Source organism: Martes martes, assembly GCF_963455335.1.
Source record: "Martes martes genome assembly, chromosome: 2".
NCBI lineage: Eukaryota > Metazoa > Chordata > Mammalia > Carnivora > Mustelidae > Martes > Martes martes.
This window is the reverse complement of record NC_137889.1, coordinates 108,724,545-108,740,977: the sequence shown is the minus strand read 5'-3', so window position 1 is coordinate 108,740,977 and position 16,433 is coordinate 108,724,545. Positions and strand designations below refer to the sequence as shown.

Below are 16,433 nucleotides of genomic sequence, written 5' to 3'. Positions count from 1 at the left end.
TCCAGCTCGGACCTCATCACTCATAGCAAACCTCTGCTACTGCACCCAGTACTATACTATACTCCCTGCCTATCAGCACTTTGTAGAATTTGTTTAGGTACATGTATTAGTTACCCTGTACTGTAGTTGTTTCTTTTTATATCTTTGTCCCCTGTTAGATACAAATTTCTCAGGGGCAAGGTCAATGACTTAGTTATCTCTGTATTTACCAGTGCTTGGTTAGGGCCTGTTACAAAGCAGGTAGTTAGAAAATGTTTGCTGAGGTGAACTGACAAAAATGATTATTTCTACCTTAAAAGATAAAAGAAGATGAAAAAATCTCCAAGAAAATATACAGTCAAAACACACTACACATAAACACACATCAGTACCCACAAGTATTTTAAAATGTTACTTTACCGTCAAGTCTCTGAAGGGATGTAACAACAGTCCTAAAGGAAGCTTAGCTTTATTCAGTAAAGCCTGTGTCTGCGGAATATTTGTCAAAGTACACCGAAATGAACTGCAAAAAAATACAGACAACACAGACTTTATTAACGATCAGAAAATACATATATACTATAGATATATACTATATATATATCTATATATATATACACACTATATATATATACTATAGATGCAGAAATCAAGAGAATTTAAGGGCATTAATGAAAATCGTCTGGGTGTTATATAACTACAATTAGGAAGATCCATATTACACTAAGCAGGCATATATACAATATAGGTCAAAAACCCTAATTAAGGATTCAACATTTTCATGGTGGGAAAGTACAACAGATTTGGGAAAAAACATTATTACTAGCATGGAGAACATAAATTAAGAAGGACTGAAAAGGAAAACACAAGTGAACAGGTAACTTCTGTATCTTTAATAATGCTGTTCCTGCTTTACTACCCATTTTTCACCTGCTGAAAGTCCTTTGATGAGTCTCTTACTTTGAGACCCATCAAAATTATCGCTTCTTCTGAAATCACCATTCCCTCCGATCACAAGTCAGAAGAAACGATGTCCTCCTCTGTGCTCTGAGATCAGTTTATGCTTCTATGGTATCATTAGTCTGCTTTGATTTAGTTGGCTGTGTACCCTGTCTGTCTTTTCCACTTGAGATCGTCATCATTTTGTTCTGTGCCATCATAGCACTATCCCTCTCTTAGAGAAAGTGTTCATAACTTACTAAGTACTCACTTACTTAGTTAGTGTTTATAACTTACTAAGTTATAAGTTAAGGTCAATAGACACAGAATCAATAAGGGAGCAAAGAGGTAAGCAGGAGAAGTACTGGAAACCAGGAAAGGAATTTTAAGAAGAGCAGCTCACAGTATGTCGAGATATCCAGACATATTTGGACTCCAGGCTGTTGGCGTTCCTTGAACACTAAGATGATCCCTGCTTCATGACTTCTGCATTTGCTGCTTATATAGCTTGCACATACTTGGCACTTGCTTCCCAGGGTCATGTGGTTTGCTCTCGCACTTCATTCAGATCTCCACTCAGTGTTAACTCTTTGGGAAAACCTGTCCTGACTGCTCAACTGAAAACAGCCAACCTCTACTGGCCTCACTACTCCCTACTTCACAGTAATATTCTGACATTACATTACACAGATGGTGTATAATGTAGGATGGTTAACTTAGACTTTTTGACTGTTCATAGTATGTCTTCCCTAATAGGATAAAGGTTGCAAGAGATAGGGAACTCTGTTTACTGGTTCATTCCTGGCATCTAGAAACAGTGCCTGGCCCTTAATTTAGAAGGCATTCAGTAAATATTTACTGAATAAATGATTTACCTTTATATGTAGGCACAGTTATTATTCCTGTTTTACAATTGACAATATTGAAAATCTGTTAAGAAATTTGCAGAGTCTTATAGCTACTTATCAGTGGAACCATGGTAAGAACCTGAGTCCATCCAACTGTAAAGTCTACACTCCCAAATACTATGCATTGCTATTTTGGTAAGAGAGGGACTTTCACAGAAAACACATAACTGAGTAGAAGCACACACCATCCACTATCTATGACATATATAAACACTATATTCACCTACTTAGGCAATGCCTAATCTTTCAAAATAGGAGGCCAAAAGCCATATACTCATAGACCTGACAGCAACTTATATTCATAGGAGTGGGCAGCTGTTTTCCTCTTAGGATCAATGATTGTACATTTTAACAGCAATGATCTTGACACTGCCTCAGGCACTGATGGGAGTTGGTCATAGTGTGTGGCAGAAGGAAGTCCATTTTCTGTTTTCTGTATTAGAAATCTACATAAGATTTTGACTGAAAAAAGAGAAGTTTACAGTTTTCTTAACAAGCCAGAAAACTATTGCCCTAATAAAGAAAAATACTGGCTGTAAAGAGGAACACTAATTCTCCTAATGCAAGGAAGAAGACACATGTTCTGTGAATCAGAGTTTACTTTATGAGGAGCAGAAAGATGTTTTCTAAGAAGCATCTGGGTGCGTAGGAATATCCTACTCTCAGGAGAAAGAAGTACTGAAAGCACACAACAAAGGAGAAGGCTTGGTTTTGAAGGTACTGTGAAGTGCATGGCAGAACTAACTCATCCACCAGGAGGAAACACCTGGGTTTTGTGGCCACCAGATGCCAACAGTCAGCTAACCTTCTCCATGAGGTGAGGAAATATTCAAGAAAGGAAATCCAAATTTAAATCCAGGCTGGATATGGTAATGGTCTTACATTCTATGCTGCGTGGAAAAAGGAAACTCAGAGACAAACCATTTAAACCTGTTCTTGGGATTACGTTAAGTGAAGTCAGTGTCCTTTTTAAAGCAGAGATTGAAGGGCATACATTTTTAAAGATTCCACCTTATTTAAAAGACATCAGAAGTTATTACTGGTGATAAGTAAGGAAAAAGAAATTTAAGAAAAATAGAGTTGGATCTGGGTTCCTGATTCCTTCACTCAAAAAAAAATTTCCCTTGCATTAGGTGATAGGGAATAGGAATGATGGAGAGATGGAGGCAGGAACAGGACCTAAAATGAATTTTATAGCTAGAACTTCTATACAAAATAAAATGGAAAATTCCCCATTAACAAAACTTTCAATCAAGGAATTAATATCACTTTTACTAGTTTTGAAAGTCAAACATTTCTGACAAAGTGTATCATTTACTAAAGATCATAAAATAAATACTTACTCTGGGCTACAGTTTAATTTTTTGAGGTCTAAGTTTAAGTTAGGTACAGGAGCCCAAACAGGAGTCACGGGTAAAATATTCCTCTCCTGGGTGAGGTTTATAGGTCTCAGACTTTCTGGCTGTGGAGAACTCTGAAGACTCAGACCTCCCAGACCAGAGGACAGCTGGTTCATACCAGGATACTGCTGACAAAGCAATTCAAAACAAAACAAACAAAAGAACAATATAATGAGCATGAATACAATGTACTATACTACATATAGGATTTTAACATACCGAATAAGTAAGAATATGAAAAAATTTGAACCTGGCTTGGAAACAGAATGGTTTTAATAGGGCAGCTCAATTAAAGAAGTCTTGAAAAAAAAACTCAAAGCAAAATAATGAATAAATTTAAATCTTAGCACAGTTAAACCTCATAACAAAATTTCAGCAATGTTTTTCAGCATCAAGAATCTGGATTCTGTGAGGCAGGATAAACGTTTTTGTTTCCAAGTTTTTTCAACAATCAATTTTCAGGATAATGAGTTGATGGCATAAAAATGTATAATCATGTTCAATGAGTTTTGCTTTGTTTATTTTTTCTGTGTTACATTTGTTATATTTTTAGTATTATTATGAATTCACAGCTTTCTATGAACTCTAAGTGACTTAATGAATTACAGTTATTCATTTTGATGCTCAAACTACCCAATTTTTGGCCAGTGAAAAAAGACAGATTATTTAGTAAATGATAGTGAACTTAGAGCTATTTTTGGGGAGGAAAATGAGTTTATTATTTACATTATAAACCAAAATAAAACCTTAAATAGATTAAAGACGTAAAACTGAAATCACCTAAGAACTAAAAAAAATTTATAGGGGGAATATTTCCTAATCTAAGGTTGAAAAGATCTTTTAAAGGATACAAACAAAGGTAAAAACAAAAGAAATCATAATATGGGGGCACCTGGGTGGCTCAGTTGGTTAAGCATCTGTCTTTAGCTTAGGTCATGATCCCAAGGTCCTGAGACCTAGCCCTTTGTTGGGCTCTCTGCTCAGTGGGGAGCCTGCTTCTCCCTTTCCCTCTGCCTGCCACTCTCTCTGCTTATGTTCTCTCTGTCAAATAAATAAATAAAATCCTTGAAAATAAAATTAATAAGAAATCATAATATGACTATATAAAATTAAGATATTCCTTCAATGCCAAAAAATACCATTAAAATTAAAAACAAATGTCAAGGTGGAAGAAATATTGCAATGTGCATCAGACAAACCAGAGGACCTGAATAATTATGAAAGAATATGAGCTGGGACTTTAGTAATTTATGACTAAATTATAAAAAAAATACATCTACTTATAAAAAATAATTCTTTTTAATAAAAAATAATTCTTGATGAACTTGGTAATATAGAGGAATGCACATTCATATACACTTCCACTGCCTGCTACATAGCTCCATGTAAATGTCTACTAGGCATTTTAACTTAACACGGCCAACTCAATTGCCACTCTTAGACGTATTTGTCTCTCTTCACCTTCAAAGTAAACGAACTATCCTCTACCCAGCTGCTCTGCCAAAAACCCAAGTTATCTTTTATATGTTCCTTTCTCTCAACTACCATAACAAATCCATCAATAAGTCAAAAGACAGACATTATCCATCCACTTTTCATTACCTTCACCGATAACTACCTTAGAACAAAGCACAATCATACATTTCTGTGATTATGGCAAAGCTTCCATTTGTCTCCCTGTTTCCATTTTTGTTTTTTAAGATTTTATTTATTTGACAGACAGAGATCACAAGTAGGCAAAGAGGCAGGCAGAGAGAGGAAGGGAAGTAGGCTCCCTGCTGAGCAGAGAGCCCGATACGGTGCTTGATCCCAGGACCCTGGGATCATGACCTGAGCCAAAGGCAGAGGCTTTAACCCACTGAGCCACCCAGGCGCCCCCCTGTTTCCATTTTTGTCTTTTCAGAAAATTCCATCCCTAATCTGTTCTTCACACAGCAGCCCAAATGATTCTCTAAATAATGTAAATCAGATGTATCATTCCATTACATAAAATCTCCAATGTCTCCCCTTTCGACTTGGGATAAAATCTAAGCTTCTGACTACGGTCCTTCATTACCTCTGATTTCATTCCTATTACTCGTTTGTTTTCTTAATTTCACCCTCCCTGACAATGTCAGAGTTCTCGGTCAGACTTGAAAACACTTTAAAACAAGTCCTTGGCAACCTCCAAATTATTCTTGGTGACCCTGATACCCCTCTGGCCATAACCGTGGAACCAGAAGGGCATATAAAAAGTCACCTTTAAGTGGCTTCTTTTAAAATTAGTTTGCTAATATTAATCTTAGATTAAAATCTACAATATTTTTTTAATAGGCAGGTGAGAATTTAAATGTACATCCTAGCTGTGTGTTTAAATTATTATTGCTCACTGACCCTGAAACTAATGTCCAAAAAACTATTTTAAATTCAGATTAAATAAAACCAAATTGCTGCTCTGTCATCTTCCTTAGATACATATATCAAGTGTGACTTTGGTCTTCTTTTGCACAAGTCCCTACCATTTAAAGAGAAGGAAAAAAGTGCTTAATTTTGAACTGTAAAGACTTGTATTCTCAGAACTAAGCCTGGTCTTGGACAGATGATTTCACTTATCTGAATCTCAATTTCTTCACTTTAATATGAAAAGAAGATAACTACTATAAAAAGGTCAAATTTCCAAGTGTTGACAAGGACATACAGTAACTGGAACTCTCGCACACTGTTAATGGAGGTATAAACTGGAACATCTGCTTTGGAGAACTGTTTTGCATTAACTTCGGAGAGTCTGGATACTCTACGACCCAGCAATTCCACTCCTTGATACATACACTCATTTAAAAGACACGAACAGAAATATTCACAAGAGCGCTATATAATAGCCCCACACTGGAAACTTACCCTAACGCCCAGCAACAATGGAACAAATAAATAAACTACTATATTCACATAATGGGGTACATGAAACCATGAAAATGAATGAACACAGTAAGCACACAGTAAGCATAAGGTTGAGCCAAAGAGTCTAGGCAAGAATATACACAGCTATTATTAAAAACAGGTAAAATTAATGTGCAGTATTAGAAGTCAAGATAGTTACTAACTTTTGTTTGGGGGTTAGTGGCTAGAAAAGGCATAAGAAAGGGCTCTGGCTGTTGGTTACATGTGTCCAATTTGTAGAAAGGTATCAAATAGTATGATATTGATTTATTTAATTATACATAAATAGAATACAGATGTTTCAATAAAAGGTTATAAAAAAGGAAAGGTGTAAGTCACTGATCTCTAACAGTATAAAATCTAAAGCTTTTGCTTCATGATTCTCATTTCTCCCGTGATTAATCATCAGTTACTTTTTAGTATGCCTCTGTCTCCTTCATTCAAACTCCTGTGATCCTTCCATTGGAATTAGAGTATAAAAAGGATGGAAATTACAGAAGGACAGAATGAAGTTATTTTTATTTTTTGAAGATTTTTATTTATTTGACAGACAGAGACATAGTGAGAGAGGGAACACAAGCAGGGGGAGTGGGAGGCAGAGAAGCAGGCTTCCTGCCGAGCAGAGACCCCGAAGAGAGCTCGATTTCAACACCCCGGGATCATGACCTGAGCCGAAGGTAGATGCCTAATGATTGAGCCACCCAGACACCCCAAGAATGAAGTTATTTTTAAAATCTAGTATAATAAATATTAATTTTTACTTTTAGTCCAAGGACAATCTCTTAACTTCTGCAAAATAAAATGGAAAAAGAATACTTTTGGAGTTCCTCAGTGGCTCAGCTGGTTAAGCAGCTGCTTTTGGCTCAGGTCGTGATCTCAGGGTCCTGGGATTGAAGCCCACATAGGGCTCTCTGCCCAGTGGGCAGTTTGCTTCTCACTCTCCCTCTGTACTGTTTCAAATAAATAAATAAAATCTTAAAACAAAAACAAAAAAACAATACTTTCCATTCTACTATTTCAAGGATCAGCAAACTTTCTCTGTAGAGGGTCAGGTAGTAAATATTTTAAAGATTTATTTATTTATTTATTTATAGATTTATTTATTTATTTGACAGAGAGAACACAAGCATGGGGAGTAGCAGGCACATGAGAGGGAGAAGCAGGCTCCCCACTAAGCAGGGAGCTTGATGTGGGGCTCGATGCCAGAATCCTGAGATCATGACCTGAGCCGAAGGCAGACACTTAACCGACTGAGCCACCCAGGTGCCCATTTAATCTTCATTCTTAGTGTACCATAAGATGAATTTTCTATAAGGTTAGTCTACTAAGAACAGTTTTTCATTTTAAATAGAATGCTTTACCATTTCAATTGTTTTCTTACATTTTACATTCTTAATAAATATAAATGTAAGATACTTACTATTCCCTATTATTAAATTGATATGGCATTTAAAAGGTGACTCCAAAAAAGGTCGTATCAGAATGGGTCACTGTTATAAATGGGTCATTATATATAATAATAATAATATAATAATATATGATATTATATATAATATAATATATAATATTATATTATTAAATAATACAATTTATATTCTTATATATTATATATTAAATGGATCATCTAATATAAATAATAAATGGGTCATTTATTGTAATAAATATAATTACTGATTAGCATTTACATTTGTGGAGACTGTTACCAATTTCAGTTCTATGTTGCACCATGAAGACTTCTTTGATCTAAGAGTTGGAACCAAAATTCCACACCACGTTTATAACATCATTTTTTTTTTGAGGAAAAAGCCAGCTTAATATTACAGACTTTAAAAAAACTTAACATTTAATTTCCTGATTATAAAAGAATAATAGAAATAGTAGAACGGAAATAAACCTGCAAGCCTCTAAAAAATAAAAGTACAACAAAGGACAGAAAAATCTTACCTAATAACTTGATCCAGATATAACAACTTTAAAGATTTGATATTTATATTTCTTTTTATCTCTATCTATGCACACACAAATACACACACATACACACACAAACTGGAACCAAAATCTATGTACGTTTGACCTAGGCTTATCTGTATTCACACCTATGATCCATTTGAATCACCAGGGATTTGTGAGAATTGATAATAGTTTGACAATTTTAGAACTGCGGTGTCTTTATACATACTTGAGCATACGGCTGGAATCCAGAATAACCTGGGCTACTGGGCGGTACTCCAGAATTAGGTGGTGCTGTAGCATTCTGATAACCGGGCTGAAGAGTTGGATAACCATACCCAAATGGCTTGGCCATTTTTGAGGGCTGAGGAGCAGAAGATGCTGGAGCAGGAGCGGGAGCAGGGTCGGGTTCAGGACCGGGATCAGGAGCAGGACTGCTTGCTGATGAGGAAAGCATATCTAGCAAAGGGAAAAACATGGTGTTAACACTGAAAATCAGGACTCTGTAAACAGCTGGCTCCCGGGCAAGGCATAATCTTTGGCATTTTCCTTTTATAAACCTTTGACTAGGAGAAATTGCAAACATCCAGAAATTGTAAACATCCACAGAAGTAGAGAGAATAGAACCATGAACCCTTTGCCCCCTTTACTCAGCTAGAGGTCTGTATTATTTGCAGAGGCAAAACTGAGATTATGAAAGACTAGTGTATAGTGTTCAGCTTCTAAAACAATGTCTGGTATGTAACAGATGCCAAATAAAATTTAATGAACAAATGTTCTTCCATAATTTAAATTTAAAACAAAAAACTACAGGCTCCTGGTGGCTCAGTTAAGCATCTGCCTTCAGCTTGGGTCACGATCCAGGGGTTCTGGGACTGAGCCCCACATTGGGCTCCCTGCTCACTAGGGAGTCTGCTTCTCCCTTTCCCTTTGCCTGCCGCTCCACCTGCTTGTGCACACACACTCTCTCTCAAATAAATAAATAAAATGTTAAAATAAAGAACTAAAATTTGATTAAAACTGAGAAAAAACTGTAGAAAATTTAATCATTAAGCACAAAAATCACAAGAAACCCTAAAAATTACTACACATACCATTATTAATATGTTGCTATACTGTTAGTCTTATTTTAAAGTCAAATAAATCTATATCATATATATGAATTTCAATCTATTTTTCATATAAAAATTATATTCTTCACCAGGAACCAGACTCTACAAAAATATGCTCTTAAAAGCGTTTGACTTAATAAAACATATTTTTTAAAGATTCTTCAAGAATCATATCTTTCTACTGACAATATCTATTGGCTCTCATTTTGAAGATATGTTCCCAGACATTCTTCTATCATCTTGTGCTTATTAGGCAAGGGCTGGCTTACTGGTTTTCTGGAAACCTCCCAGGTTTCTCAGGACAAGAAGTTTAATGTAGTGTCATATCCTGCTTATCCTTCATCACAGTGATGGGAATGTAAGTAGAAAGTTCTCTTAACATGCTAACAGTAATTAGCATAAGATATAAAAAGCTGGAGTCATAAATGTGGAGATCTAAAACTTCTCCCCTTTCTTAGGAAAGGGACATTATACCATACATTTCTATAGTCCTAAGTTCTATCCTAGCACCTGACACAGTATTTTCAATTCATTTAATCTTACTGCTCTAGATGTTCACATCTTTAATTCTGGTGCACTATAAATAGCTAGAAAACTTGCCTAAGGTCACTCACTTAGTGTCAGCACAGTTCATAGGAAGATTATGATTTGTTGATGAAATGAATATGGACAAACAAATCAAGGTCAAACTTCAAAACTTCAAAGCCACGCTCTTTTAACTATCCCATTCAGCATTTCACTTCAGGTTAATTTTTGTTTTTGTTTTGTTAGGTTAATTTGAAGCTCATGAAATACTATATAGTTATAGTAAATTCATCTTTAAAAAAATTTTTTTTCATTAAACAAATGGATAGTTAACATAGAGTGTTACATTAGTTTCAGGTGTACAATACAGTGATTCCACAGGTAGTATTCCCCTTTTACTGAACGAATGAACTCTTCTGGAATATTTTGGTAACAGTGATTGCTTTTGGAACGGTCCCCAATTTCTTACACAAACACGCATCCCTAGAGGAAAAAAATCCTTATCCACAAAAGAGTGAGTAGCTTATTGAAGTATTCTTGAAATATTAAAAGAGAACTCTATACTAAGCTGAGAAGATGAAAGTTTTCTACTGCTTCATAGCACAGTGATAGCAAGATAGTATGTTAAGTCCAGCATATTTCAACTTCAATTAAGCTCCATCCTGGATTATTACCAAGGTGGTAAGAAATAAAGAGAAGGGCAAATTACTTGTTCTGTTCATCCTACAGTTTCGAATCATTAGAAAAAATGAGAAAAAGAGAAGTTAGATGTGGTTGTCAGTTTATCTGTGATAAGAGACACACAAAAAAGGAAGATCACAATTTAAGATATAATGAAATGACTACTAATTCTAAAACTTAAGTTTGTATTTTTAAAATACTATGCACCACTCCTATTCCTATGTAATGACCAAAATTATTTCCAGATAAGGTTAAAAGTAATGCCTCCAAGATATACCCCCAAGTTGGTTAATCTATTTACCTGGTGAGGCAGCCAGGAGCCATTGGGGGAGTAAAGAGTCAAAGACTATTTATACTCAGAGGCTAGTTGGAAGGAATTCAAGGACCTAAGCATGAGAACAGAAATATAAAATTTACTTAAGAAGTTATTAGCATAAGAAAGTAGGGAAAGAGGAGAATTATTTAGCATTAAAAGTCTTTTAGAAAGAGCAAAAAGATAAAGAGCATGATAACAAAAGTAAAATAATAAATTTTCTTAGGCCTCCCAGAAACAACATTTGTAGTTGTTACATGGCAATTACAACTATTAAATTAAGGCTGAAAAATACCAGAAAATGTCCCTTTTTTTCTGTTAAAAATACTGCTATATAAAAAAAGCCTGCTAAGTATGTCTAATATATGTTGATGTTTGGAAAAAACTGATGGTCAGTAATTTTTCAAGTAAGCATCAAATAAGCACAAAATAAATTACCTGGGTAGCTGCCTCCTTCCAAGGCATCATAACTGTTGGGCATTGGAGAAGCACTGCTTGTCGTAGAAGAGCTGTCGACACCTAAAAGGAAAAACCAAAATATCCACTAAGTTTAAAATGACGATGGATCGTAGAGCACCCCCTGGCAATTTTGAAAAAGAAGTTTTGCTGAACTAGGAAAAATTTTTGACTTTAAACTGAAAGTGACTGATGTTTAACGACCTTTAAAAACCATATGTAAATTTCTGTTAATATGAGTGGGAAGAATATGGAGCTGACAAGTGGAACAAAATTTAATCAGATGATGTGAAGCTGTCTTAGAGAAAAACAGGTATCAAACTTTTAAAAGCAGTCAAAAACACAAATATAAATGTTAGATTGATGGAAACGTTACTAGAGTAACACCTCCATGATTGCATCTACCAAATCTCAAGCTATTAAATACATTTTATCAATATTAGGATATCATAAGATAATGCAATTTTAATGACTTTTACAAGGCAGCACAGCTGTATGAAACCTTCTTAAAAAAAGGAGTCTCCAGCTTGGGCTGGGTTGCTACTTAGCCTGCTACTCAGCATTTCTATGCCTCAGTCAGAATCGCTAGTTAGTATCAAAAAGCCAAGAAAGAGCAACCTTTGGTCAGGATGTAAAGGAAAGGTAACCCTCCTACACTGTTGCTGGGAATGTAAATTGGTGCAGCCACTATGGAAAACAGTATGGAGGTTCCTCAAAAAATGAAACAAACAAACAAACCAACAAACCCAAACAATCCAGTCATTCCACTAGTGGTTATTTACCCCCCAAAACCAAAACACTAATTTGAAAAGATACATGCACCCCTATGTTCACTGCAGCATTATTTAAAACAGCCAAGGTATAGAAGCAACCCAAATGCCCACTGACAGATGAATGGGTAAAGATCTCTCTCTCTCTCAGACACACACACACACACACACACACACACACACACACACACACACAGGAATATTACTCAGCCATTAAAAAGAAAGGCATCTTGCCATGTGCTACAACACAGATGGACCTAGATGGTATCATGCTAGGTGAAAAAGTCGGAGAAAGATAAATACCATATGATTCCACTTATATGTAGAATCTAAAAAACAAAAACAAATAAACAACAAAACAGACTCTTAACTACAGAGCACAAACTGTGGTTACCAGAGGGGAGGCGGGTAGGTGGATGGGTAAAACAGGTGAAAGGGAGTAAGAGGTATAAAACTTCCAGTTATAAAATTAATCAGTCATGGAGATAAAAGTACAGCATAGGGAATATAGTTGATAATATTGTAATAAAACCATATGGCAACCCGTGGTGACTACTCTTACTGTGGTGAGCACTAACATACAGAATTGTCAAATCACTATGCTGCATACCTGAAATGAATCTAACACTGTATATTAACTATACTTCAATAATTAAGTTAAAATCCTTGTTTAGTAAGTCTCCCCCCAAAATATACCACAGCTTAAATATTTATCAACAGATGAATGGATAAACAAAATGTGGCGTATCTATATAACGGGATATTATTCAGCTATACACATGAGTGGAATACTGTTACATGCTATAATGTGAACGATCCCTGGAAACATGCTAAATGAAAGAAGCCAGACACAAAAGGCCATGATTATGATTCTATTTATATGAAATATCCAGAATGGGTAAGTCTACAGAGATAGAGAGTAGACTGGCAGTTGCTAGGGGCTGAGAGGAGGAGAAAATGGCAAGTTACTGCTTAATGAAAATAGTTTCTTTCTGGGATGATGAAAATGTTCAGTTCTACCTAGCTTAGTACTTTCTTGAAGTCAGAACAAGAGAGAAGTGGTGACTGCACAACCACCAAAATGACAGAGCCAGACAGAGGTGGTGGTTGCACTGTTTAGACAACACTGAATTATACGCCTTAAAATGGTTAATTTCATGCTATGGGAATTTCATCTCAAAACCTTATGTTAAGACAACATGAATGGGGAATGAATATTCTTTTCAATAAGACAGCCACATGAAGTAGAAATAAAGTTAGACCCCTTCCATACCCTCCAATAAAATTAACTCAAAATGGGTCGCAGACCTAAATGTAAGCAGCAAAAATCTGAGAATATAGGAGTAAATTTTTGTGACTGTGGACTAGCAAAGGATTCTTAAATATGACATCAAAGGCACAAGCAACAAGAAGAAAAGAGTAAACTGGATTTTATGAAAATTAAAAACTTTCATGCTCCCAACAATATCCTCAAGAAAGAAGGGACAATCCACAGAATGGGAGAATATATTTGCAAATCATATATCTGGTAAGGGTCTGGTATGCAGAATATAAAAAGAATTCTTGCAACTCAACCATAAAAAGACAGATAACCAAATTAAAAATGAGTAAAGGACTTAAACACTTCTCTGAAGAAGACAAACAAATAGCCAATAAATACATGAAATGATGTTCAACATCATCAGCCACTAAGGCAATGAGAATCAGAACCACAATGAGATGCCACTTCACATGCACCAGAGTGGTTATAATTGAAAAGACAGATAATGCCAAGTTTTAGCAAGAATACAGAGAAACTGGAAATTACATGAGACTTTAAAAGGGTACAGTCATATTGGAAAATGTCCTGGTGGTTTCTCAAAAGGTTAAACACAACACAGAGTTACCTAAAGACCTGGCAATTTCACTTAAACGAAATGAGAACACAAACCTCCACAAAGACATGTATGCATGTATTCATGCACATACATGAATGTCAATAGTAGCATTATTCAGATGGCCAAAACATAGAGACAATCCAAATGTCCATCAACTTATGAATGGATAAATAAGATGTGATGTATCTCCACAACTGAGTATTAGCAATAAAAAGGAACAAAGTATTGACATATGCCACAACATGGATGAACCTTGAAAACACCATGTGAAGAGAAAGAAGCCAGTCACAAAAACCCACATATTATATGATCTGTTTATATGAAATGCTCAGACAAATCTAGAGGCAGAGAGTAGATTAGTGGATGCCTAGAGATGCATGTACATATGCGTGGAGGAGGGTAAGAACGGTAAGTGACTGCTAAAAGATAGGAAGTTTCCCTTGGGGGCGATAAAAATGTTTGGTATTACATAGTGATTGCTGCAGAACTTTGTTAATATGCTAAAAACTCAATGAGTAAATTTTACAGTACTTCAATAAAGCTATTATTTAAAAAAAATACATAACGTTCCTCTCTGATCAAGAAAACTTTTATTTTTTTTAATTTTATTTATTTGATTGACACAGAGAGAGAGTACACAAGTAGGGAGAACAGCAGAGGGACAGGGAGAAGCAGGTTCTCCCCTGAGCAGGGAGCTTGACGTGGAACTTGATCCTAGGATCCTGGGATCACGACCTGAGCTGAAGGCAGATGCTTAACACACTGAGCCACCCAGGTACCCAAGAAAAACTCAAATGTAAATATCAGGAAATAATTATTCTTGGGAAAAAAAATAATGTTAAGACTGTTTACACATATCAAATTATTTTAAAGATTTAAAGTATTAATTTTGTAGAAATAATCCATTTTCAGGTGCCTGGGTGGTTTAGTAGGGTGAGCATCTGATTTCTGATATCAGCTCAGGTCATGATCTCAGAGTCCTGGGATCAAACTCTATGTGAGGCTCCAGGCTTAGCAGGGAGTCGGCTGGAGATTCTCTCTGTCTCCCTCTTCCTCTGTTGCTCCCCCACCCCAACTCTCTCTCTCAAATGAATAAATTTTTTTAAAAAAGAAATATTCTGTTAAATTTATTAGATAATTTGAAAGCTGCTAGCTTACTCTAAAGTTCACTTTAGGAAAAGAATCAATGCAAATCTCTATTTTCAACTTTTTTTAAAAAAATTAAATATTTTTATTTATTTGACATAGAGAGAGAGAGAGAGAGAGCAGCAATACAGGTAGAGGGAGTGGGAGAAGGAGAAGCAGGCTTCACTCTGAGCAGGAAGCCTAATGTGGGCCTCAATCCCAGCACCCTGGGATCATGACCTGAGCCAAAGGCAGACACTTAACAACTGAGCCACTCAGGTGCCCCTCTATTTTCAACTTGTTAAACAGCAAAGCCATGATAAAAGTTTTAATTCTAGACCACTGAACATCTCAAGTTTTGCTAAAACTTATTGTTTAATTCTAACTAGGTCACGACTTCACTGCCAACACAAGTCAAAGTCATATTTTTTTAAGAGATACATTATACAAGTTAGTATTCTGAACAAATTTAAAAACACCTTCAATATTCCCCTACCATCTTACAGAATAAAGTCTAAACACCTTTGTGGTATCAAAGAATTTCAAAACGTGGCTTCCAATTGCCCTCTTTACCTCTTTTTCTCTCCTGTTCTCACACCACTTTCTCTCTCTTACCTCACGATACAATCACACTGATGTTTTCATTCTGCACCCAACATACCATCTTCTCTTGTATTTCTGCACCATAGATATTGGTTCACTAGCATAGATTCTGTTTTTCCACATGGCAAATTCCTACTCATCCTTCAAATTTCAAATCCTCCATAAAACCTTTCTAATATACCCATGGAAAATCATTTCCTTTCCTATGTCAGGAAATTTCTTCACCACTTATTTAATGCACTTCTCAAGACATACTGTGATCACATATACTTCCCTACCATATGATGAGTATATGGAGGAGGCTATGCTACTGTATTAATCTCTGAAGCATGACACCAAGCAATATATACTGCTTTCTGCGCACGAGCTGACTTTAGTCAAATGAGTAGCTTAGGGACTTGCCCTCATTCTTAAACCTTAGATAGGACCAGTTTGCAGGTACTTATAAAACACATAATCTATATTACATTTGCCATGGCTGGAGAAAAAAAAGAAAGCATTTTCAAATATTTAGTATTTCAGTTAATTAGATTTGGGGCTAGCCTAGACATCTAATTACTACTTGAATACTATTTCTTTTTGAAAGTAGCTTTTGAATTCTAACTCTAGATGCTGGTACCTATCTCCTTCCACTGTAGCCCGAACACTCTCCCCCTCTCACTCTGCAGAAAGTTGGGAGTTTCCAGCTAAAGCAATCATATACACATATGTATGGCATGTTTATAAGTTAAATGCCAGGTAACGGGTAATGTACAAAATGTAACAGGTACATTTTCTTTTTAATATAGATGAACACTGAAAACCTTCAAATACTTTTCTTGTGGCATGAATATCCTTCAGAGACCCAGGACATGTATTCAATTTATAAAATTTTAAAAA

At 35.7% G+C, this 16,433-nt stretch overlaps 1 protein-coding gene across 4 annotated transcripts in view; it reads right to left on the bottom strand.

Moving 5' to 3' along the window:
• SEC24B (SEC24 homolog B, COPII coat complex component) overlaps positions 1–16,433 on the bottom strand; it is a 97,692-nt gene that overhangs the window by 25,061 nt on the left and 56,198 nt on the right. For 2 of the 4 annotated variants that reach the window (XM_080796150.1, XM_080796148.1), the window contains 4 exons: positions 11,162–11,242; positions 8,322–8,551; positions 3,170–3,351; positions 400–502 (listed from right to left, as the gene is read on the bottom strand). In XM_080796150.1, the coding sequence (XP_080652276.1) occupies positions 400–502; positions 3,170–3,351; positions 8,322–8,551; positions 11,162–11,242 (596 nt within the window). Of the gene's footprint in view, positions 1–399; positions 503–3,169; positions 3,355–8,321; positions 8,552–11,161; positions 11,243–16,433 lie in introns of all 4 variants that reach the window. The other 2 variants (XM_080796149.1, XM_080796147.1) reach the window with 1 other exon arrangement.